This window comes from Suncus etruscus, chromosome 20 (genome assembly GCF_024139225.1).
Source record: "Suncus etruscus isolate mSunEtr1 chromosome 20, mSunEtr1.pri.cur, whole genome shotgun sequence".
Lineage (NCBI taxonomy): Eukaryota > Metazoa > Chordata > Mammalia > Eulipotyphla > Soricidae > Suncus > Suncus etruscus.
Genome location: NC_064867.1, coordinates 28734039 through 28759151, shown reverse-complemented (window position 1 = coordinate 28759151; position 25113 = coordinate 28734039). Strand labels below are relative to the sequence as shown.

At 50.3% G+C, this 25113-nt stretch overlaps 1 protein-coding gene and 1 non-coding gene across 2 annotated transcripts; both read right to left on the bottom strand.

Moving 5' to 3' along the window:
* Nucleotides 1-3971: 3971 nt before the first annotated feature.
* MCM2 (minichromosome maintenance complex component 2) lies at nucleotides 3972-24635 on the bottom strand. Its single transcript, XM_049766501.1, has 16 exons — nucleotides 24547-24635; nucleotides 22706-22935; nucleotides 16127-16302; nucleotides 15741-16001; nucleotides 14948-15167; nucleotides 14481-14688; nucleotides 12070-12204; nucleotides 11672-11863; nucleotides 11025-11118; nucleotides 9738-9988; nucleotides 9530-9656; nucleotides 8580-8692; nucleotides 7032-7277; nucleotides 5413-5595; nucleotides 5162-5317; nucleotides 3972-4632 (listed from the first exon to the last, which is right to left on the bottom strand). Exons 1-16 carry the CDS (start codon nucleotides 24550-24552, stop codon nucleotides 4522-4524), a joined length of 2709 nt encoding a protein of 902 aa, XP_049622458.1. The 5' UTR covers nucleotides 24553-24635; the 3' UTR covers nucleotides 3972-4521.
* LOC125998299 (U6 spliceosomal RNA) lies at nucleotides 21196-21302 on the bottom strand. Its single transcript, XR_007491890.1, has one exon. It is a non-coding gene; the product is annotated as a U6 spliceosomal RNA (small nuclear RNA).
* Nucleotides 24636-25113: the final 478 nt, after the last annotated feature.

The following is a 25113-nucleotide window of genomic DNA, read 5'->3' as shown; positions in this document are numbered from 1 at the left end:
CTGCCAGGAGTAATTACTGATCTCAGAGCCAGGAGAAACCCCTAAGCACTGCTGATGTGGCCCAAAAAACAAAGCAAAGCAAAACAAAACAGACCCAATATAGTTTTGCTGTTAAATAGAAAATCCAATAGAACTTATTGCAAAATTGTGTTATTTGAAAAGATGGATAAAACAATAATCTCTATGACATCAAGAAAAATGAGAAGACTTAAGTAATTAGGAATTTCAAAGGGAACAAAATTACAAATAAGATTTTTTTAATAACTGAGGTCAGTAACAGAGTTGTCATAATACAATTATTTCTTGCATGTCATGTTCTAACACCAATCCTACCACCAGAGTAACATTCCCTCCACCATTGTCCCTTGAGTCTGCCCCTTGGCAGACACAAAAATTTACTTGATATTTCTTGTTATAACTCAATGGCAATTGAATTATTGAAAAAAATGTGATTGGGGCCGGGCGGTGGCGCTGGAGCTAAGGTGCCTGCCTTGCCTGCGCACGGACCGCGGTTCGATCCCCCGGCGTCCCATATGGTCCCCCAAGAAGCCAGGAGCAACTTCTGAGCGCATAGTCAGGAGAAACCCCTGAGCGTCACAGGGTGTGGCCCAAAAACCAAAAAAAAAAAAAAAATGTGATTAAGAGGAAAGGTCTGAAAATTATCAGATCTCTCAGTGGGGTCATTATGATATATTAAGCTGTCTATTGCTAGTTGAGAATCCTGTTAATTTTGTTTGTGGTGCTTATGTGGCTTCTAGGATAACTTCATGTCTAATTTGGTAGATTTCTACTGGAAGTCAGTATTAAAATCGTGCAAGTGTTGTGAGACCATGTTTGCAGGACTTCCTATGAGACTGGGCTACTTGTGCTCATTTAGTGGCATCACCGCATGGGAGTGGTGGGCATGGCTGCCGGGACTTCTGGAAATACTGAGGCTGAGGGGGTGGGGCGCATCCAGGTGTAGCCCCTGAACACTTCGGGTGCTGCCTCTCTCACCAGACAAAATGAAAGAATGTGCATGTTGATTGCAGCAATGTATTAAAAGCTATTAATATACAATGATGAAACAAGACTTATCCTAGAGATGCAAAGACAGCCTAGGAGAGAGCCCCCTAGTTTTACTCTCTCTGTAGTGAGTCCAAGAAAGTCTTTCTTTCATTTGGGTGGGGATTTGGGCCACACCCAGTGGCACTCAGGGGTTACTCCTAGCTCTGCATTCAGAAATCGCTTCTGGCAGGCTCAGGGGACCATGTGGGGTGCCAGGGATTGAACTCGGGTCGGTTGCAGGTTGACTGCGTGCAAGGCAAATACCCTAACTCTGTGTTATTTCTCCAGCTCCAAGAAACAGTCTTTCTAAGGACAGTTCTCCCCCCCCCCAAAGTATTTGTTTTTATTTATTTATGTATTTGGTTTTGGGGCCACACCCAGTGATGCTCAGGGCTTACTCCTGCGGCTATCCTGAACCTTCAGACCCACCGGCTTGAGAGAGTTGCAGGCACATGGCCCAGGCCAGCAGAGAAAGGCCTCACCCTCCATCCATCTCACAATCATTCAGCCCCATCCACACTCTATAATTAATATGCTTTTCAACACCTTTAGGAAATAAATAAGAAATGGAGAAAAATTTCTTGACTCAACAAAGAGTATCTCCAAACCTTCTGTAGCTCCCATGTTGAGAAAATATCAGAAACTGGTGAGATAATACAAGTATAGCACCTGCCTTGCACCTGATTAACCTGTGTTAGATACCAGGTGTCTCATATTGCCTCCACCCCCAAGCACTGCTAGGAGTAATTCCAGGGTGCTTAGTCAGGAATAATATTTGAGTATTCTCAGGTATGTCAGGCAATGGCTTTGCTCCTATACCCCTGGCTTGTCCTCAGCTTCCTTGAAACTTTTCTTTCTCAACACTGGAGAGAGAATACAGTAGGTAGGGCACTTGCCTTGCACATAGCCGACCCAAATTTAATCCCCAGCATCCCATCTGGTCCCTGAGCACCACCAAGCATCTGAGTGTGACCTCCCCCCAAATTAAAGGCTTTTCCTTCTTCTAAGTTCAATAAATTTCTCCACCACCTTGCTTTTCTCCCACCCTTGGCCCACTTCTCAGCACCCTTCACTTACTCTTCCCATATCTCCTTCAGTAGTAACCCTCAGCCCTAGTGACAGCTGTCTGTGCCTCCAGATCACAGCCAGACCACAACCCAGCAGTCCAGACTGCAATCTGCTTGCACAGCTCACATTTCTACTTGGGTGTTGAAAGGCATGTCTCGCTGCCTTAAGAGACATTCTGCTTTTCCTCAAACCTCAACCGATTTCTCTGCCAGAATTCTGGTCACATTCATGGCCTTTTCTTCCATGCAGCCTTCTTATTCAGTTAATCCTATTTAATCTGCTGCAAACCGCATCTCAGATGTCTTTTATCCATCACCTTCTGTAAAGCTCTTCCCCACACATGGAGCTGCAGCAGCTACAAACTCCACCACCCTGGAACAAGTTATTCTCCTCTTTAATAACACCTACAAGGACCTTCTATTGTGCTCAGACTAAAGGCCTTCTCAGGCTTCCAGACTGGTGTGAGTGGAATATAGTAAGAGTGATCTACTGGGGCTGGATAGCATGGAGGTAAGGCGTTTGCCTTTCATGCAGAAGATCGGTGGTTCAAGTCCTGGCATCCCATATGGTCCTGAGCCTGCCAGGAGCAATTGCTGAGCATAGAGCCAGAAGTAACCCCTGAGGGCTGCAGGGTGTGATCCAAAAACCAAAATAAATAAATAAAATCAAACTAGGTCATTTGTTATATATTTGGGTTTTCCCTAGACCCTCAAACAGGAAGTGAAGAAAGGAAAAGGAGTGCCTTTTGATCATTCCTAGCAAGTATCTTCAAAGCAAACTTTAATCCTAAGGCTGGGGTTGACTGCTAGGGGATGAGAGAGCAGGACCTTCACTCTGACTCCCAACTTTGAGACTGGAAACTGACCTAACCTTCATGCCTCGTGAGACTTCCCCCAAAACCCTACCTAGAGCTAGAGAGCTCAACTCAGTGCTTGATGGTCCCTGAGCATGGCCAGAAGTGTGATCCATCCACAACAACCCCCAAACACTTTGGCCTAAATACCAAAGCACAAGACCAAACCCAGAGGGGTTCTAAGAACTTCCAGTTAGTGAGGAAGAACATTCACGTGGCAGACAGAACACCCCAGATGCCACAGGAACCAAGTCTCTTGTTTCCTAGGGTGCCATGAACTAGAGGGCAAATGATCAAGCCCATGATGTAGTTTAGGAACTTATCACATATAAGTCAAATAGAAGTGGGGTGACCTAGGAATCCACTACTTGTAACTTGTGTCTGAAGTCAGATGCAGTCTAGTGGGCCTGAAGCCTCAATGGGGGTCTGGGCTAACCATAGCAATAGCAGACACCTGGTACGTGTGCAGTGAATGGGGGAACAGAGGGGGGTGGGTCCTATTTAATGACCCTGGACACCCCAACCTTCAGCCTCTTCCCACTTGAGTCATGCCTGCTCTACTTTTTCTTTTCCTTCTAAGGAGCCGCCTATACAGGATATGGGTGCCCTCCTCCACCCATTTGCTCCAATTCCATCTGTCAGGACTTCCTTCCAGGTCTTGCTCCTTTTATTTTAGACTTCCACAGGAAGGAAAATGTTTTGGAAAGTCTGAGAGGGAAATTCTGGACAATAGGATCACATGTTTCTGCTAAATTTCAGAATAAAACACTAAGAACTGTAGGTACCCAACAGTGCCTGGGGAATTGTTTCTTGCTTGGTTGTAGACAGAGACAGGAACACAGTGAAGTGCAAGAGGCGAAGTGGGGGGTCGGTGTCAGGGCTGGTTTGTGATTTCCATGGCACCCCAATGAGGACCAAAGAGCATCTAGGCTGCATCGTCTGTCTTGGGGTAAGGAAAAAACCCTTCACAAGATGCAGATACCAGCAACCAGATTTTACTCCATTTTATTAGAGAAACACAGCAACAAAACTTGAATGTACACAACGACAAGGATGGGGAAGCAGCTGATAAGCAGGGCACTGGCAGTGACTACTCCTACTGGGGACTATCCCCATCACTCCCTAACCCTCCCACTACAGGGAAGCAGGATCATGGCTGTCACCAGAACCCGAAAGGTTGTTCCCTGCCCATGTCTTTCCACACCCACAGAACCCCAGCAAAACTTAGGTCACAGTCAAGAAAAACACTAGCAAAGCCCTGAACTTGGTCTTCAGTCAGGGGACTCGGCCCTCAGGTTCCCTGGATATGCTCGTGTCCAGAGTACAGTGAACCAAGTGATGACCAAACGTCCAGGAGGCAGATCTGTAGGGCTGTCAGGGAAGAAATTCTGATGGTGCACACTGCAGGCCCTGACCTTTCCCTGGCAGAAAGCAGAGATGAAAAGGAACCCCAGGTTCCCTGAAGGGCCAGCAGGTGAGGGTGAAGTCCACAGGTGTCTAGCACAGAGCCCCTCAACTCTGAAGGAAGCAGAAAGAGCCCCTGTGAGGACGACTCAGAACTGCTGGAGGATCATTTTCCGCTTCCGGTCGAGACTGAACTTGTTCATTCTGAAGAGCTCACTGTCATAGAATGCCGAGAGGTTGTGGATGTTGATCTGCCGAGCCTGAGGCGGAAACATAGGGTTCAATGTGTTGTTGCACACGCAGAGCCTGGCTACCCAGGACTTGCCCAGGACTGAACTCAGAACTCAAACACAGAGGCCCTGGATTATAGTGGCTGGGGAACTTGGCTGTATACTCTGTCTGCCCAGCAGCAAGGGCCAACAATAGAACCTCCCATCATTTAGCTGCCATCAAAAGCAAAGGGAGAGGCCCAGGTGGCAGTACACTAGAGAGAACGCTCACTCTCTTTGCAAGTAGCCAACCAGGTTCGATCCCTGGCATCCCATATGGTTCCCCCATGCACCACTAAGAGTAATCCCTGAGTGCAGAGCAAGGACTAACCTCTGAGTATCACTTGGTATGGCCCAAAACCAAACAAGAGCATAAGGGAATAGAAAGGCACACAGAATCTGTAAATAAATGCTGTTCACAGCAGCTGATGGGAAAAGCATTCTTCACCACCACCACCCCAAAGAGGGCTGCTGGCTTGCCAGTAGTAGGCCCTGCCTCTCCCCCTAGCCCCCAACTTACCTTGTCTACCAAGTCCTTCTCAGACACTTCAATGCTATCTTGCTGGGTCCCAAAGCGGTTGCGCTGATATGTCACCTGCTCTGCCACTAACTGCTTCAGGATGAAAAGCAACAATTCGTTGTTGTCTCGCCGGAAGGAAAGGTAGCGGGCGAAGGTCTGTGGGAGAAGCAGAGGAACAAAAGTAGGATAATGGCCCTGGGTCCCCTACTTCCTTCCACATGGCCTGAGCAGCCGCCAAGCCTGGGACCCACCTTCCGCATACTGCGCATGACGCTGAATTTCTGGGTGTCAATGAAGCTCTCCAGCATCACGCGGATGGCCATGTTCACATCGTCCTCGATTACGTAGTCCCGCAGGTGGATGCGCGCGTGGGCCTCGGCCATGCGAATCATGGACTCAATATGCCGCACCGTGATGGGAATGCTGCCTGTTGCCTGCAGAGGGACAAGACATTAGGACTAGAAGATGAGGAAAGGGCTCCAGACTCAGAAGGCACAGGCCAGTCCTGTTGTCCAAGGGTTCACCTGAGCCCCAGAAGCACTTACTTCTTCCCACTGTTCTCCAAACACAATGGGACCCAGGGATGCTAATATGTCATGCCCAACCCGCTTTAACACTTTCATGGCCTCACTCTTGTACAACCTGATTCTCTAAGGCTTATTCTACTTGTGCCCAATTGGGCTTAATCCTCGCACTATACTAAGAAAATAGGACCAGTGCAGTTCCTCTAAAACCCAAGCTGAATGTGCTGAAAGGACTCAATACAAGATAGGTCAAAGGGCTTGGGGCTGGAGCAGTGGCATAAGCCATAAAGCATCTATCTGTCTTGCGCTAGCCTAGGAAGGACTGTGGTTCGATCCCCCAGCGTCCCATATGGTCCCCCAAGCCAGGGGTGATTTCTGAGCACACAGCCAAGAATAACACCTGAGTGTAACCGAGTGTGGCCCAAAAAACCAAAAAAACCAAAAAAAAACAAACAAACAAAACCCAAAAAACCCCAAAAACCCACAAAACAAAAAAAAAAAAGAAAAAAAGAAAAAAAAAAGCTGGTGTGTTTTGCATGGGGAGGGCCTGATTTTGATCCCCAGTATTACCATGAGCAAGCTCTGAACAAGTTGAGCTGGATATCCCCACACGAAAGCAAAAACTGCAGGATGTGATGGTAGCCCAAAGGGCTAGAGCGCACCTAAGGCATACAGAGGTTTGAGCTCAATCTCACCACTGTCGGGCCCTCAACTGGATCCAAGCATTGAACCGTTCACCTGCAGAGTCTGGCCAGCTACCACTGAAGAGTGGTCCTGTGAACCCGGAGTACTGCTTAACAGCCCCCATGAAAATAAAAATTTTAAATTGTTTTTATAAGTTGTTGTCTAGGGGCTAAAGAGATGGAAAAAGAATTAAGGTGCTTGATTTAATGCAATCAGCCTCATTCAATCTCTATCACCATATAGACCCCCAAGAATAACCAAGACTGATTCCTAAGAATAAAGCCAGGAGTGTTCCCTGAGCACTACGGCAGACCTCCACCCCTGCTTAAAAAAAAAGTGGCTGTTTAGATAATTATAGAAGGGTCCATGCATGCACAGAACATTACTGCACTGCAGCTATTTGCACAATGCTTATATTCCACCCCATGCCAGGGCTGGCCACACGCTCCTCAGGTGGAGAGCTAAGCTGGTCAGCATGGCGCTTCACGAACAGACAATCAAGGCGCTAGCCCAGTAAATTCTGCCTGACAAACTGGCTAATGCCTCCGAAGTTCATTCCCCTTCCCCACAGGCTCCCAGTCTACTGTTGTTCAGCTTAAAGAGTTGCTGCAACACCCCTCTCCCAGCCACCACCACCCCTCTTTTGGACCCTGCACCCGCACCATGGACTCTTTCCTCAAGTCGCTGTACATCTTGGCCACTTTGTCCTGGTCCATCTGGTGGAGCTTCGGGTGGATCCTCTCCTTGGCATAGATGATGTATTTCTTCAGGATCTCCTGGGGCAGGGGCTCTACGCCGTAGGTGTTGGGCATGGCAGGCTCCGGGATGTCGCCCTGTCCCACCTCCTCCTTGTTGCCAGGGTGATGTCTAATGTGGCTGCCCACCACGAAACGAGCCAGCATCTCATCCTGGGACAGACAGGGAAGTATAGCAGATAGGACATTTGGCTTGCCTTGCACATGGCTGACTCAGGTTCGATTCCTGGCAACCCCCTAAGGTCCTAAGCCCCACAAGGAGTAATTCCTTTTTATTTATTTATTCATTCATTCATTCATTCATTGGTTTTTGGGTCACACCCGGCAGCGCTCAGGGGACCATATGGGATGCCGGGATTCGAACCACCATCCTGCTGCATGCAAGGCAAATGCTCTACCTCCATGCTATCTCTCCGGCCCCAACGAGTAATTCCTGAGTGTAGTCCGGAATAATAACTCAAAAAGTATTGCTGGGTATAGTCCAAATAAACAACTACAACAAAAGATTAACCAGTGGGCTGGAAAGAGTACATACAACATGTAGAGCACGTGCCTTGCACACAGCAACCCAGGCTCAATTTCTCCACCAACACCTCCTATGGTCCATGATCATATACATCATAAGATTACTTGGGAGTGATCACTGAGTGCAGAGGCAGGAGTCAGCCCTGAGCACAGCTAGGTACAGCCTCAGGGTTAAAAACAAAACCAGAACAAAAATCCTAACCCAAGGGCCAAAGACAAGAGCACCAGGTGGTCTGTATTGGGAGTTGTCTTGCACGCAGCTGACCCCCAGCACAGAAACAGCTCCGAACACCCTTCTCAAGTGTAACCAAGGAAGTAATGTGCTGAACAGGACAGAAACCTGAAGAGGTTTCTCCAGGCATGATACCAGGGCAGCTAAAGGAATTTCCAGGTTAGGAGATGGGTTAAGTCTGTGTCTGTGCTCTGGGGTAAAGGCTTGTGCCTTGCTCAGGACAGCCTGGTTCAATCCCAGCTCCAGATGGCTCCAAGGTGGCTCCCTAGGATCCCTGCACCGAGGAGTCAGCTCAAGTGTCTGAGAATTACCAGGAGGGGTACATCTGTAAGGTGGGAAGCAGAATGGGACTATGGTCCAAGGTGGCAGCCATGAGGTTGAGGTTTCCCTGCTGGTTGAGGGAAACTATGCAGGAGGCTGATTCAGGGATGGAGAGGTCTAAATAGGGGTCCAGCAGCGATGACTACTTGGGGTTGGGGTGGACTAGGGAGGGAAAACCCCAGGAGCTGCTGGCAAAGTGGGCAGCTGGGAAGGGACTGTCTAGGAGACAGAAACCCAGAAGACACTAACAAGAGAACAGGAGTGAGAATGTCATGGCGGTATGTGTCCCTTATGTCTGGTGCCTGGCACCACAGCACAAGTCTCACTCAAGGACCTGGGGATATGAAGCAGGAAGCACGGATTCACAGGCAAGGTACCTGGATGGGGTCCACTGTGTCCCGCACAACACAAAGGACATCAAAGCGGGAAATGATGGGCTCCGTGAGGTCCACGTTTTCTGAGAAGGTCAGGGACGGGTCATAGCGGCCTCCTGAAAGGCAAAAGGCACCTCTGTCACAGCCACAGCCTACAGTTTCCTGCCCAGTCCCCACAAGATACAGGGAGCTCTCCCAACCTAGGTCACTTGGGTGAGAAGGAATTAGAATCCAGAGAGACATCTGAAAGACTGTAGCTCAGCACCTACTGCCCATCAAGCCTCTGGACAGACACAGAAAAGCGATGGAGGAGCCAGAGCAATAGTATAGCAGGTAGGGTGTTTGTCTTGCATGTGGATGAACCCAGGTTCAATTCTTGGCTGCGATACGGTCCTCTGAGCCTGCCAGGAGTGATTCCTGAATGCAGAGCCAGGAGCAACCCCTGAACATTAACAGGTGAGATCCCAAAACAAAACAACAAAAAGTGCTGGATCCAACCACTGCCTGAATCGGCCTCTGCACAGAACCAGAACCACATTAGGTGAGGGAGCCCAGTGGGCCAGGTTCCTTCCCAACCCTTCTTGTCTTAGAAGAGTTCCTGGGGGACAAGAGTGATAACACAGTAAGTAGTGCATTGGCCTAGCACACAGCTGATCTGGGTTCTATCACTGGTATCCCATATGGTCCCACCCGAACCTGCCAGGAGTAATTTCTGAGTGCAGAGTCAGGAGTAATCTAACTCTGAGCACTGCCAGGTTGGCCCAAAATAAAACAACAAAAAAGAACAGTGCCTAAGGAAAAGGACAAAGGGAGGTCCTGAGGATGCAGCTCAACCCAAACCTTCATCTCCCACAGGCTCTGCCACAGTCACCTCTTTCCTCAGGACTGTGGCTCCCCATTGCTGGAAGCAGACCACCCCAGCACCCCAACCTTGCAGTCATGCCCTCTGTTACCGATGGGGTTGGCGGCTGCAATCACGGTGCAGCGAGCCTGCAGGGAGGTGACGATGCCGGCCTTGGAGATGGAGATGCTTTGCTGCTCCATAGCCTCATGGATGCTCGTTCTGTCCTGGTCGTTCATCTGCCAGAGAACAAGCGTTGCTTGCTGCCCACCCATTTGGCCCCCTTTCCCTGTGTCTCTGCTCCCCTGGGGAGGACCCACCTTGTCGAACTCGTCGATGAGACACACCCCTCGGTCAGCCAACACTAGGGCCCCGGCCTCCAGTGTCCACTCCCGGCTGACCGGGTGGCGCTGCACGTACGCCGTGAGGCCCACAGCTGAGGCGCCCTGGCCCGTGGTGAAGATGGCCCGGCTGGACACTTTCTCCACATACTTGAGGAACTGAGACTTGGCAGTGCCGGGGTCTCCGCAGAGCAGCACGTTGATGTCCCCCCGCACTTTGTGCTTGCCGCCTGGGAGAGACAGGGGAGGCAATGAAGAGAGGTGAGGGGTCAGGGCAACTTCTCTAGCCACAAATGGTAAAACAGCTGTTCTCCCTAGAGAGTAAGGGGGCTAATACCCCAGGACCGGCAACCCTTCTCATGAGCATAAAATCCATAGACAATGGAGCTGGAGTAGTGGCGCAAGTGGTAAGGCATCTGCCTTGCCTGTGCTAGCCTAGGAGGGACTGCTGTTCGATCCTCTGGCATCCCATATGGTCCCCCCTAAGCCAGGGGCGATTTCTGAGTGCATAGCCAGGAGGAAATCTTGAGCATCACCAGGTGTGGAAACCCCCCCCCCAAAATCCAGAGACTGTGCATCAGGAGCCCACACACTAATGACACATGCTTCAGCCAGTCACAGACTGTGTGCTGGGTTGAGACCAAATTATGATTGATCTAGGCACTAATATAAAGACACCAGAGACCTGCTGATGAGCAAGCGAGCCTGTGATCTCTGTTCCCTCGGGCACAGACAATACAGGCTATAAAGAGACACAGCAGGGGCTGGCAAGGTGGCGCTAGAGGTAAGGTGTCTGCCTTGCAAGCGCTAGCCAAGGAAGGACCACCGTTCGATCCCCCGGCGTCCCATATGGTCCCCCCAAGCCAGGGGCAATTTCTGAGCGCTTAGCCAGGGGTGACCCCTGAGCATCAAACAGGTGTGGCCGGAAAAAAAAATGCAAAAGAGACACAGCGCAGCTGCTCTGAAATAACCCTGCACTTTACATCTAAGAACATAACCACGCAGGGTCTGGGGAACTCTATGAAACTGTCGCCACCAGCAACATTATTAGCCTTTTTCTGGCTTTTAACAATTACTTCTGGCAGTGCTAGAAGGAATCAAGCCCAAAACATAAAAAGAAAGGTTGTGACATGACATTCGGGGAACTGATTTGGGGGTGAAAATGTTTTGACTTTTCTATCGCTGGCAACCATGCACAGGCTCACTCCCAGGACCCCGCTGCCTGACATCTGTAGTTATGAATTGGGGGAGGCTAGCGTGGCTCACCAGGATTTTTGGCCTCCCCTCCAAAAAGAGCCAGCGCCAGGCCTCTCTTGATGTCCTCATGGCCATAGATGGAAGGAGCGATGCTGGCAAAGATCTGCAGATGGAGGAAAGATGGTGAGAGACTGAGCACTGTGCCGAGTTGGGGCAAGGCCTCACCAAGCAGGTCCCCCTGGCTCGGTCTCTGGGCATGGGGCCACCTCTAGCTCCAAGCTCCTGCTTCACGGCACCCCATTGCCTTCAGACCCAGCTGGGTCTCTGATGCCGAGTCCTAAAAACACTAGCCCCTGAGAAAGAATCACAGAACTTCAAGAGGCTCAAAATCTAGCCTGACCCTGATTATGAAAGACCCTAATTGCCACCTCCAAAAAACAGACATCAAAGGGACGAGATCAGGACTATCCCCACTGTACTATCTCTCCAAACCTTCCAGTCTGTTCATGACAGCATGTGACTGTGCTAAACTCCTTGTGTGTGTCCTAGTCAGCTCTCACCACAGCCTCTCTGAGCTGGGGGGCACAGGCTGATGGAGAGCTTCAGGGAAAGGAGTAAAATGTCCAAAGGCAGAGGACCAGAGCAGGACACGGCTTGGCTCTGAACCCCAGATGACCAGCCCAGCCATGCCTACCACCCCAAGGAAAGCCACTTGCCTTCTCCCCAATCTGCTGGTCCTTAGCCAGGCTAGTGATCATCTTCACGTCTTCATCTGTCAGCTCCCCCAAGGCGACCTTGTTGTCCTTCTTGGCCACGTGGTTGGCCAGAATGACGGTGGCAAAGACAGGGAAGCCATTGGCGGTGTTGAGGGAGCCGTCGTAGTTGTTGTGGTAGATGCCGGTGAGCTCCTGAGGAGCGGGGCAAGGTTAGGTCAGAGTCTGGCCCCCACCTACTCACCTGAGCTCCCAGCTGTCATGTGATGTCATGACTCAACACCCAACCTCCATTGGCTGCCTCAGGGACATAAGCCCTGAGCTTGCCTCTGTCCCTGCATCTCCCTAGCCCAAACACTGTTCGCTACCCACTGAGCTGTCCCAGGTCCCCCAACACCTACGATTTCATCTCCTGGCTTGCAGCTGTCCACCAGATCGGCTAGGAGAATAGCATCTTTGGAGCGTGGTAGCCGGCCAGCAGCCACTTTGCCCGGGCTCTCCTGAATCCGGATGCGCTGGTAGTTCTGGTAGATGGTCTGTGTGGGACAAATACGGGGTCACCAGACAAACACATGGTCACAGGTCCCGCAGGACAAGGCCATTAGGTCCTCATGGGACAGATGCAGGGTCACAAGACTCCACTGTATACAGCCCAGACCTCACCTCCTCCTCCTCCTTCAAGCACTGATTTACATCACCCTAGGTCTACTACAGTTCGTGGGAAGAGTTGTCCATGGTGTCCATTCCTGCTGCCTAGACATGAATATCCTAATTCAAGAGCATAAACCCTGTGTGGTCATGGGCAAGTGACTACCTCTATCTATGTGCCTTCCAAGAGACGGGGGAGCTAATTCCATAGCTGCAGCCAACAATGAGGTATCTCTGAACCACCCATGCACCTTCCTTCATATGAGCCCAACCAGTAGGACATCACGCCATTGTGGACTCCACTGTTGGGTCACGGGCCAGCACTGTGCTAGGTCAATGCCTATTGGTTCATATTAACTCTCCAGAAAAACGGCAACTTGTGTTCAATACTTGGGGGTGACACCGCAGTTAAAGGCATCGGCTCTAGGCTGGAGAGATTGGGGCTGGAGCAGTGGCGCTAGAAGTAAGGTGTCTGCCTTGCCAGCGCTAGCCTAGGATGGACCACAGCTCGATTCCCCAAAGCCAGGGGTGATTTCTGAGTTCATAGCCAGGAGTAACCCGAGTGGCAACGGGTGTGGCCTAAAACAACAACAACAACAACAAAGAGATAGCACAGAGGTAGGGCGTTTGCCTTGCACGCGGCAGACCTGTGACAGACCAGGTTCGGTTCCTAGCATTCCATATGGTCCCCAAGCCTGCCAGGAGAGATTTCTGAGCACAGAGCCAGAAGTAACCCAAGTGCCACCAGGTGTGGCCCAAAAAAAATCTCCTTCCCCCACAAGCATCTGCTCTATATCTGAGTGTCTCAGTTCTAGGCCACTTCCAGGATAGGGACTGAGACGTTAATTCTCTAAGTACCATTTTTTGGAAAATGGGACCATAAAAGGATTTGCTTGAGGTACTAGAAACACATACCCTATACAGTATACCAGAGATAAGCTACCACCAAGCATTTTAGAACATTTCACCGTTAATTCCCACCCTATACTAGCCTCTACCTTGATTTCCCCAGAAGCAGAGCCTGCAAATCTGCTCTTGTACAAGACACTAGTGGGAGGCTTCTGAGAAGATGCTTCAGAGGCCTAGAGCCCCATTTTCTATGTCAGGTGCTACATGGTTGGTTGCAAGCACTCCTGGCTGAGCCCCCATCCTGAAAAATACTTCTATGGATATGCAACTTGACAGCATCCACAGGATGGGGTACATGCCTAGGCTCCAGAAACTGAAGCTGCAAGTCTTCACAGCCACCCCCGCCCCCCAATACAGTGACCTAGAAACCTGAGACTTCCAACAAGTCAATTTTGGGGTGGGGAAGGGGGAGGTTGGGCCACTCCTAGCAGTATTTTTAGAGGGAACCATATGGTGCAGGGTCTGATTCACCACCCCCCAAGCAAAACCTGTACAGGCCCTTTGAGTCACCTCTCTAGCCCCATTCAACAATCTTATGCTGTGGCTGCCACAAACATGGTGACATTGCAGGTATTTCCTGTAGACAGGATGCTCCAGCTTAGGCAGGTATGCAGTGAAAAGTCAGCAGCCCAAGGGGGATTAAGTTGTAGAGGATCTGAGAGGCCTTCTCAGCCATTGAGGGCCCCCTTTTCAAATGAAGTAATTTAGGCACCAAGGAATGTGTGTGAGGTCTTGGAGCCCACAGGGGTCTAAGTGGCTATAACTAGGGGTCCCCGAAGTCAAACCCAGAAAGAAATGTACCAGAGTCCTGCAAGTAAGGAAAAAAAGCTAAAGGGGCAAAATTTCATTTTTCAAGAGAAGCAATATACTTTGATGCTGGTTTCCTGGGGGGTGGAGTGGGGGGAAGACAGCACTGGACCACACCCAGCAGTTCTCAGGATTTACTCCTAGTTCTACAGTACGAGGGGGTTGAACCAGTATCAGTTGTGTGCAAACAAGTACCTAAACCCCTGCCTGGGACCCTAAACTTTGATGTTTGTATTCAATCTCTTTTTTTTTTTCTGTATTCAGTCTCTTGATTTAAGGTCACTGCTGACACCTCACGGGCAAGATTCAGAAGTTGGCTGAGCAGTTCTGTTTCACCCAGGGCACCCCAGGAGTGGCCATCCTATCATTCCAACTTGCCATCTGTCCAAAACAGGTATCATGCAAGTGGGACCTGGGGCAGCCAGCAGGGGGCGCCATATGCACTCACCTCCTCCATGTTGACTTCAAAGGGGCCCACGGACTGGCACTCAGGGCAGGAGCCAGGCTTCACCTCCTGGTTCTGGGACTGCGAGAAGGGCCCCAGCACGAAGTTACACTTGTTACAGTTGTACTTGACCATGCTGAGCTGGGGCAAAACGCCGGTGCAGCTGGTCACCACACCGCTGGTGCGGATCAGCTGGTTCAGGTGCAGCTGCCTAAGGGAGGGGAAGAAAACAGCACAACTGGAGTCCTGGTGCTGGAGGAGGGGGGACAGAGGGCACCCTCTGAAGAGGTCAGGGTCACAGGTGAGTGTCTTAGTGTCTTAGCAGAGACCCTGGACATGTGGGCCCAAGGGGCCAGCTGATGCAATAACCTGTGTATACCAAAACTGGTGGAGTCAGGGTGAATGTAGGCTGTGACCCACTCACCAGTCCCTCATCCCCAACCCTATGTGGGACCCTGGTCTCAGCTCACCTCAGCGAGCGCAGCTCCTCCACCAGAGGCAAGTGGGAGATGCGCACGTGGATGTGGCTGGTAATGCGGTCGTATTTGGGGTACATGGCCAGCACCACCTCCAGTGCAGCCTCGTCAAAGATCTTCAGCAGCTCAGCGGGGGCCTCCGGCAGGAAGTACGCCAGCACATGCTCCCGGGCTGCCAGGTCTTCGTAGTTCACCACCAGGCTCTCGCGGTTCTCTAAATATCAGGGGGCCGCAAGGTGGAGGGCAGCGATGAGGAAGAGGCCGTGACCTGTCCAAGTGTTGGCCCAGAGACACAGGCCCAATTTTCATGGCCTAAACTACTAGGCTCAGACCCACCCCAAGTCTCCTCACTACCCTGAACCCACAGACCCGCTGGCTGGAAGGAGTTGCGGGCACCTGGCCTGGGCTGGATGAGAAAAGCCTCACCATCCATCCACCATCATCCACCACCATCTAGGACTATTATTAATTGAATTAATTCTACAGTTTCTCCTCATCATGTCTCGTGTGGGGCCGGTGCAATAGCACAGCAGAAAGGGCATTTGCCTTGCGTGTGGCCAACCCAGGTTCAATCCCCGTCATCCTATATAGTCCCCCGAGCCTGCCAGGTGTAATTTCTGAGCACAGAGCCAGGAGTAACCCTGGAGCACTGCTAAGTGTGACCCAAAAACAAACGAAACACCGTATCTTGTGACTGTACAGTTCTAGGCTGTAGCAAGTCACTTCCGGGGGGCATGAGGCTGGCCAGAGTGGCCGTGGGTGCCAAGTGTGCCAAACCCATCCGTACCTTTGCACATGTCGCTGATGCGCTCCTTGAAGACGTTGTGGCCATGGCCATCCACGTGTGTGCGCAGGAAGTTCTTGAAGCGGTGGTGGATCTCCAGCCGGGGGCCCGCCATGCTCACCCACTCGCGGACCGTGTGGCCCTTGAGATCTTCTAGGTTCTCGATGCTCTCTATCATCTCCTCATCCTCCTCACCCTCCTCTGTGGCCCGCTCCACATGCCGGCGCTTCCGTGCGGGTCGCTCCTCATCTTCCTCATCGCTGTCTGTGGCAGAGATGGTCCAGGGGATACCCTCACCCTCAAGTACTGTATTTCAGCCCCTGCTACACACCCAACTGACCCTGAGGTGGGAGCCGAGTCAAACCCCAGTGCAGACACCCCAAACCTACCATACAGAAGGCCCTGTCGCATGCGGCCCAGACCCCGGCCAGCCTCCCGGTCGCGCTGCCTCATGGCCCGCTCCGCCTCCGCCCTCTGGCTGGCTGTGAGCTCCTCGACGTCTTCATCATCCAAGGCCAGTCCCTCTGGCTCATAGGTGTCCAGCTCCGGGATTTCACGATAGTCCCTGAGAGAATCCCAAATGTAAGCCCCAAGACAATCCCGCCCAGAAACTGGAAATGCTCGAAAGGCTCTGGGAACCCCAACCCAGCAGAAGAAACAGAAGAGCAAACAACAGAGTGTCTGTCTGTCTGTCTGTTCCTCCAACTAGACCCCCTCTGTGAGGGGAAGGCTAGGACAGCACTGCAATCTAACCCTACCATCCTGAACAGGGAAAACCTGTCACCAGGTTGAGACCCAGCTTTTAGGGAAAAGCAGGACAGGCAAAAATTACAGCCTAGGGGTTCAGCATAAAGCTGACGTGTGGGAGGCCCAAGGTTTGAGTCCTGGCACTACAAGCCTGAGCTCAAACCCTGTCAAAGGTGCCCTGCCTCCGCCCTTCAACAACAAGAAAGGGGTGGGGTTGGGGATCTCAGAATGGTTGGAAGCACCCAGTAAGAAAAGGGACTGGGGACTGGAGCACAGCTTTGCATCCAGAAGGCCCTGGATTGGTCCCTAGCCCTATGTGGTATCCCAAGAACAGACCAGGGAATGGTCCCTAAGCACCAGCAGACCTTCAAATCCAAAAGGTCCTTGGGGGGCTGGAGTGATAGTGCAGTTGGTAGGGAGTTTGCCTTGCATGTGGCCAACCAGGTTCGGTCCCCGGCATCCCAGATGGTCCCCCGAACCCGGTTACTCAGCAGAACACAGCATTAAATGCAGTTGGTGAAACACAGATCACTAGGGCTTTCCCTGACACTCCCAAAAATAAGCCTCAATGAGGACCGGAGAGATAGTACAATGGGTAAGGTCCTTGCCTTGTACATGACCAACGCAGGTTCAAATGTCAACACCACATATGGTCCCCTGGACTCACCAGGAGTAATTCCTGAGTGCAGAGTTCAGTAACTCCTGAGCACTGCCGGAGGTAGCTCAAAACCAAACTACCCCAAAACCATTCTCAGATCCTGCCTTTCTTGGAGCTGCTGTAACCATGATGCAGCCCCTTTCCCTTTCTTCTTTCCTGCTACACTCTAAGGAAAAAGCCATTGCTCACAAATACCAGAAACAATTCACTTGACTCTTCAGACTGGATTCCTTCATGTACTCAGGAAACTGAGGGCCTTGTTTTTTTTTATCTTTTTTCAGAATTTTAAGTTAAAGTCACCAATCCCAGGATTGGGACTATATCTCAAGGGAATGACAGTGCTCTGTTGAAGGACAACTTCAGCCTGCACTCATTGCCTCGGCAGTTTCCATGCAGCCACCTGTGTCCATCCAGAGACAAAGAGAAAAATGGGGGTGCAGCTGGAGCGTGGGAACATCATGCAGCTGTGATGCATTTGCCTCTATCTCACTAGCACCGTGGGGGGACAGACAACAACTCTCCATCCCCGCCAGGGCACAGACCCCTGGCATCACTGAACAAGGCCGGCCTGAATGTCTCCATCAGAAATGACCAAATGACACCTTGCACATAGAACAGAGAAAATGAAAACAGAAGATGGCTGCTCTGAAGACCCAAGCTGGCCATGGTCCAATTGCCAGCTGGTCACCAACAAAACAAAGTTCTTTCCGACATGTGTCACCAGTCAGAAATGGGTGGAGCACAGCGGCCAAGCTGGAAGTCCCTCAGCTGTGTCCCTCAGTGCTTTCTCTCTCAGGCTCTCCCAGGGATGGGCCCTTCTTTCTACCTGGCTAATGCAGGCAGTCTCAGGGCCACTCCCAAAGGGTCACAGCCAGAGCAGTGGGGGAAAGGGAAAGAATTCAATCAAGGTCTCTATCTCCCCCAAAAGAGTGCCAGAGAGTTAGTACAGTGATCACCAGCCCTGATATGGCCCCCCGAGTCCTGCTGGTTGTGGCCCAAAAACGAAAGTGCAAGACAATCAAGGAAACAGTTCAAGTAGCAGGAAGAGTGTGCCGGTTTGTACAATGCCTTATATTTGAATCTCTCCAAACCCTGATAATACCTGGAACAGGTATCTCATTTACTTGTCTATATCTTGCATTTTCTTTCTAGTTTTTTTGTTTGTTTGTTTGTTTGTTTGTTTTGGAGGGGGCATGACATACCAGGCAGTGCTCAGGAGTTACTCCTGGCTCTATACTCAGGAATCACTCCTGGTGGTACTCAGGGGACCATATGGGATGCTGGGGAAAAAACTTTCTACTCTGGAGAAGCCAACTGAACACATACTTCCTTCACATCTTTCTAAATTAAGTTTCTCGGGCCGGAGAGATAGCATGGAGGTAGAGTGTTTGCTTTGCATGCAGAAGGACGGCAGCTTGAATCCCGGCATCCCATATGGTCCCCCGAGCCTGCCAGGAGCGATTTCTGAGCATAGAGCCAGGAGTAACCTCTGAGCACTGCTGGGTCTGACCCAAAAACCAAAAAATAAAAAATCTAAATTAAGTTTCCCTAAATAAATAAGTTCCAATTAAAAACTACCTTACCTTAGGGGCCGGTGAGGTGGCGCTAGAGGTAAGGTGTCTGCCTTGCAAGCGCTAGCCGAAGGACAGCGTTTTGATCCCCTGGCGTACCATATGGTCCCCCCAAGCAAGGGGCAATTTCTGAGTGCTTAGCCAGGAGTAACCCCAGAACATCAAACGGATGTGGTCCAAAAAAACAAAAAAAACAAAAAAAAAAAACTACCTTGCCTCAAAGAATACAAATAAATTTGACTCTAACCACTGTTCAGCATTGCCCAGCAACCCAGAGGCACTTCCAGGTAAGCCCCCCTCCCCCCCAAGAAGTGCTAGACTTGAGGTGCTCCAAGGATTAAGTGCAGATTGCAGAGAAAGGAGGAGCTCTGGTTTGAGTCTTTGGAATACCAGGATCTCCTAAGCAAAGTCAGGAGTGACTCCCAAGAGCTGAGCCAGAAGCCTGTGAGCAATTCAAAAACCCAAATAAGTTTACATTTAGGAGTTGGGAGAGATAAACAGCAGGTACAAGATTTACCCTGTACATGGTATCTGTTCAACCTATGGCATTCTATATGGTCCTCAAGCACTATCAGGACTAAATTCTAAGCACAGTCAGGAGTAACCCGAGTTGGCTGCCCCATCCCCCAATTACAAGTCTGGTGCTGGCAAGAGTACAGAGATTGGGGTGCTTGCCTTGCATCTGTCCAACCCAGAATCAATCCCTGGCACTCCATATGGTCCTAAAACCAGTCAGGAGGTGAACCCTGAGCACAGAGCCAGGAGCAAGTCCTGAGAGCAACCAAGGATAGTCCAAAAATATAAATAAATAAATAAATAAAAACAACCGAAGTACAATTAAATCTAAAAAGATAAAAAGTTAGGGGCCAGAGTGATTGCACAGTGGGTAGCTTGTTTGCCTTGCAAGTGCCAACCTGGGTCCAATCCCCGGCACCCCCTTATGGTCCCCCTGCCAGGAGGGTAGGGCACTTGTCTTAAATGCAGCCAACCCAGGTTTGATCCCTGGCACCCCATATGATTCTCTGACCACTACCAGAAGTGATTCCTGAGTACAGAATCAGGAGAAACATATAAGCACACCAGGTATGCCTGTCCTCCCAAAAATCTCTACGATGAGGGCCCGTAGAGACAGCACAGTGGTAGGGAGTTTGCCTTGCATGCAGATGGATGGTGGTTCGAATCCCAGCATCCCATATAGTCCCAGAGCCTGCCAAGGGCAATTTCTGAGCACAGAGCCAGGAGTAATACCTGAACACTGCCAGGTGTGAACCAAAAACAAACAAAACAAACAAAAACAACAAAAAAAGGAGATACAAAAAGGCTAAAGCACCATTTCATCAGACATCCTCCTCTTTCTGGGCTGTTTCCACCCACTTCCAGTCTACGGCAACAATGTGGAGAAAGGGGACCAACCTTCAGACCCCTTGAGAAATATTTTATTTTATTTTACTTTGTTCTGGTTTGGGGGCCATACGTGGCAGCGCTCAGGGGTTACTCCTGGTTCTGCACTCAGGTATCACTCCTGGTAGGCTCAAGGGGCCACATGGAATGCCTGGATTGCCCTTAATAAATGAGCAGAGAAATAAAAGGGATTCATCTCCCTGTGAGTGGTACTTTTGAAGACCCAAGCACCAAGTGAGAACCAGAAGCTAACCATGGACAGACACAGAAAACCAAGCCTTGTGTAAAGGGGTCACTATTCATTCAACGTCTGTTCTGAACCCACAATCACAAACCCCAAAACTAGAAGTGGGTGAAGCAGGGCAGGGGACAGGACAGGGAGATGGACTGGATAACAGTACACCAAAGTTCCATCTTATCAGGATGAAGGTGGTCCCTGAAGGCTGCCTGAAAAGCACAGAGCTGGGTTGGAGAGTTAGCATGAAGGTAAGGCATTTGTCCTGCATGCAGAAGGACAGTGGTTCGAATCCCGGTATCCCATACGGTCCCCTGAGCCTGCCAGGAGCGATTTCTGAGCGTAGAGCCAGGTGTAACCCCTGAGCACTGACAGGTGAGACCCAACAAAACAAAACAAAAAACCGAATAGTACAGAGCTGCACCAACAGGGGAATCTGATTAACAAGGACAGCTCAGAAAATTTTAAACAGGCCCAAAGAGAGAGAGAAGTGGTTAAGGCACCTGCATTGCATCCAGGCTATTATAATTCCCTGAACCACATATGGTCGGTCCCCCAGATTCCCAGGGTTCACTCCTGAGCACTTTTTTATTTTTTTTTTTGCTCATCAACCCGGGGATGCTCAGAGGACCCTATGGGAAACCGGGATCAAACCCGGAAGGCAACCGGCTACCCCGCTGTTGCTATAGAGCTCCTAGCCCTAAAGAAGTTGTCAAATGTTCAGCCTGGAACCGCAGGCTCCAGGGACAGCATCAGGTGTGGCTCCGGGTTCGCAGGCATGGGGCAGGATATGGCAGGAGTTGAGACCCGTTGCCCGAGAGTCACTGGGCTTCAGGAAAAAGGGGACAAAATATGGAACGCTTCACAAATTTGCGTGTCATCCTTGCACAGGGGCCATGCTAATCTTCTCTGTATCGTTCCAATTTTAGTATATGTGCTGCCGAAAAGAGCACACTGCTGACCACTTTTGAGTATGGTCTCAAAAACTAGGGTTGGGGAAAGATATTCCAGGGGTTAAGGCACTTGCCTTGCAAGTAGCCAACTGGGTTTGATTCCCAACCCTGCAAAAAGCCCCCCAAGTCTCTTGTAGAGTGATCCCTGAACACAGCCAGGTGTGGCTCGGCTCAGCATAGCTCTCCCTCCACCCAAAGAGAATTAAAATCAAGACAGATCAGGACTAAAAAAAGATCAGGACTAATAGGGTCTAGTAAGTCTCCACCTGACCTCAAGACTCCTCTAGCAAAGGACCTGGTTTCTCTAGAGAAAAAGTGAGCTAGAAAGAGAAGGGAAAAGGGTTTCCTTAGAGCCATTCTCCTGGACCAGAGTCAGACTAAGGAGAGATACAAAGCACCTGCATACATGGCTCAGGTTATACACACAGCTTTGTGCCTACAGATCTAGTGCAGATTTTGAAGTAGGTGAGTCAAGAACCCCATCTTGTTTGTTGCAGACACCACCCCTAGAGCAGGAAGCCTCCATGTGCAATCAGACCTGTTCAAAAGTGTGAGCATCAGGGCCAGAGATATAGCACAGTGGTGAGGCATTTGCCTTGCATGCGGCCAACCTAGGACAGACCTGGGTTCGATCCCCAGCATCCCATCTGGTACCTGCCAGGAGTGATTTCTGAGAGCAGAGCCAAGAGTAACCCCTCAGCACCACCAGAAGTGGTCCAAAAACAAACAACAACAACAACAAAAAACCCACAAAAGTATGAGCATCAATCACAATCACAGGGGCTGGCATGGACAAGATCATGAATGCAGTCACTGGACAGGAGACCAATTTCTGATCCAGGCCCCACACACTGATAGTTTCTTTTTCTGGGAGTGGGTTTGGGCCACACCCAGCAGTGCTCAGGGGTTCCTCCTGGTTCTGAGACTCAGGAATCACAGCAGGCAGGGTAGGGTGGAACCACTGATGATCCTGGAAAATCGAACCCAGGTTGGCCTCAAACAAGGCAAGCGTTCCACTGTACTATAGCTTCAGCCCTGACACACTGACTCTTTAAACTGCAAGAAAACCTTGGCCAACTTGGCCATTTGCTTCCAGTCCTTAGTGGTCTCCCTGTTACAGCTTTATCCCCCATCAACGTGTCCTTGCATGCCCTGGGGTGTGTATACACACTGCTCATGAAAGTGGGGTTTACCCAGGTCCTGTCTAGTTCAAATTCAACAGCCAAGTTACACTGGACTTAGTGACTCTCCAAGCCCATCTTCCCCCCAAATTCTAGATGAAGATGCAGACAAGGCTGAGGATGTGTCTAAGCCCTAAACACCCAAAACAAGGTCCTTAAAGCATGCACTGTGCATCAATATCTTGACTGAGTAAATATGGAGACCAGAAAGAATGTAAGTACCTCTCCATGCCATCTCCGATGAGTTCCTCTCCATCTTCATCCTCCTCATCTAGAGGTCCTTCAGTGCCCAGCAGCCCCTCAGATTCATCCTCAAAGGGAGGAAGGTCACGGCCAGGACTGGAAGTGAGGGCATCGATTCTCTGGGAGCTCCTGCCTGGGCTGGAAGTGAAGGGGTCATTGCCTCGTCGTCGCTGGGCAGGACTGGATGCTGTGAAGGACTCAGAAGATTCCTACAGTTAAGAGGCAGGAGGAAGAACTGAATTCTGTATCAAAAGGAGGTCACGAGACTGTGCATGGGAAGACAGTCAAACTATAGAACCACATAGGGGCCCATAAACACAGCCAGGAAAATTCTCCCCAAAATGGAAAACATGGTCTTCCTGATCCAGAGCTCCCTCTTGACCTGTCTTCCAAATGCTCAAACCCTTCTGGCTCTCACACTGTTCTGATTCTCAGCCTGAATGCTACCCACTGAGTTTTCTGGCTCAATAGCAAAGGAATAGAACACCCAAGTCTCTGTCCTCTTCCTGATGAAGTTTCAAAGTGGCTGTCATTCATTTCCCAGATCCTGGTGGGTCCCACCCTCCTCACCCTTACCACCCTTGTGGGCACTCACAAGGTATATGTGCCTGGCACTTTGATTAAGAACAGGGACACAGGGCCCGGAGAGATAGCACAGCGGCGTTTGCCTTGCAAGCAGCCGATCCAGGACCAAAGGTGGTTGGTTCGAATCCCGGTGTCCCACCCATATGGTCCCCCGTGCCTGCCAGGAGCTATTTCTGAGCAGACAGCCAGGAGTAACCCCTGAGCAATGCCGAGTGTGGCCCAAAACCAAAAAAAAAAAAAAAAAAAAAGAACAGGGACACAGAGTGATCTAAATAAAGCTAAACAGAGATAGAACCTACATACAGAGTAGGAGTCAGAGAGGAAAAAGATAAAAAGACCTGCAAATGTGAAGAACACACTAAGAGATTGTTGGTTCCTTGGACTGGAAGAATAACAAGGGCCAAAGGGATAGCACAGAGGGTTGGGCATTTGCTTTGTACATGGCCCTCCTGGGTTTGATCCCTGGCATCGCATATGGAGCCTGCCAGGAGCGATTTCTGAATGCAGAGCCAGTAAGAAGACAGTGCAGGGCCGGAGAGATGGCATGGAGGCAGGGAGTTTGCCTTGCATGCAGAAGGATGGTGGTTCAAGTCCCAGCATCCCATATGGTCCCCCGAGCCTGCCAGGAGGGATTTCTGAGCGTAGAGGCAGGAGGAACCTGAGTGCTGCCGGGTGTGACCCAAAAACCAAAAAATAAATAAATAAAAAGAAGACAGTACAGTAGGAACATAGGTCTAGGAAGTGGCTCTGAGGGCTGAAGTGCATACTTTGTAAGCAGCCAGACTCCCATGCCATCCATGATCACGTCGTTTCTGGTGGCAGCCCCTGGGGTCCAAAAGCAAAAAAGTAAAATGAAATAAATAAAATAAAAGGCAGAGAAGGGGGATCAGGAATGGGAATATAGCAGCTAGTGAGTGGAGCACTAGCCTTGCTTGTGTGCGGTTAATCCCTGGAAAGGAAAAAGAAAATAAAAAAAAGTGCTGCCAGGAGACGCCAAGTACCTTTTGCAGCCTCCTGGGGGCCCCCAAAAGTGCTAGTTTAGGGGGCACCCCAAAACCATGTGAATTGGTCCACCTGGGTTGGACTCCAGGGCCTTTGCATTGCAGAAGCTTCAGAGGGAGGAAGCAAAATCAGGGACTCCAGGGCCTTTGCATTGCAGAAGCTTCAGAGGGAGGAAGCAAAATCAGGGAGTGGGTATAGAGAAAGTGGGGTGCACTAAATAACTCCGCACTCACCGCCATCGCTGCACCGAGCTCGTCTCCCAGGCTCCCGCAACCACCAGTTTTCGCGCCAAAACCGGATCACGTGACCCAGCGGAGCCCGGGAAGTGTTCCCGGAAGTGGTCCCGCGTCGTGACGTCACGGCGACGCGCCAGGCAGCCTGGTGGGGTGGGCGTGGCCATGTCTCGGCCCAGCCCACTCTCTGCTCTGCTCTATGGTTCCGCCAATCTGGGAGGAAGCCAGCGCAGTGGCGGCCGACAGTCACCAGCGCCACCTGCTGGCCGCGCGCGACCTCGGTCACTTTATGGCTATTTCCAGATCTGCTGCAACTGAGGCCTAGTTTTCTTTTTTTCTTTTTTTTTTTTTTTTAATTTTTTAAATCTCAATTAAAAATATCAATTTTAATAAAAGAAGGATAAAAGTCATATATTAAAACTAATCGACAAAGACCAAAATAAATAAATAAATAAATAAACCCTGAAAGAGACTGGAGAGATGGCATGAAGGTAGGGCATTTGTGTAACCCAAAAACTAATAGATAAATGAATAAATAAATAAATAAATAAATAAATAAATATATAA

Bases quoted from the DNA above. Each gene is read 5' to 3' on its own strand.
- MCM2 (XM_049766501.1), bottom strand. The intron at 16,002-16,126 runs GTAGGTTTGGGG...TCTCTGCCACAG, and splicing joins GCGACAGGGCCTTCTGTATG to ACAGCGATGAGGAAGATGAG. The intron at 9,657-9,737 runs GTGGGTCCTCCC...GTTCTCTGGCAG, and splicing joins TCATCGACGAGTTCGACAAG to ATGAACGACCAGGACAGAAC.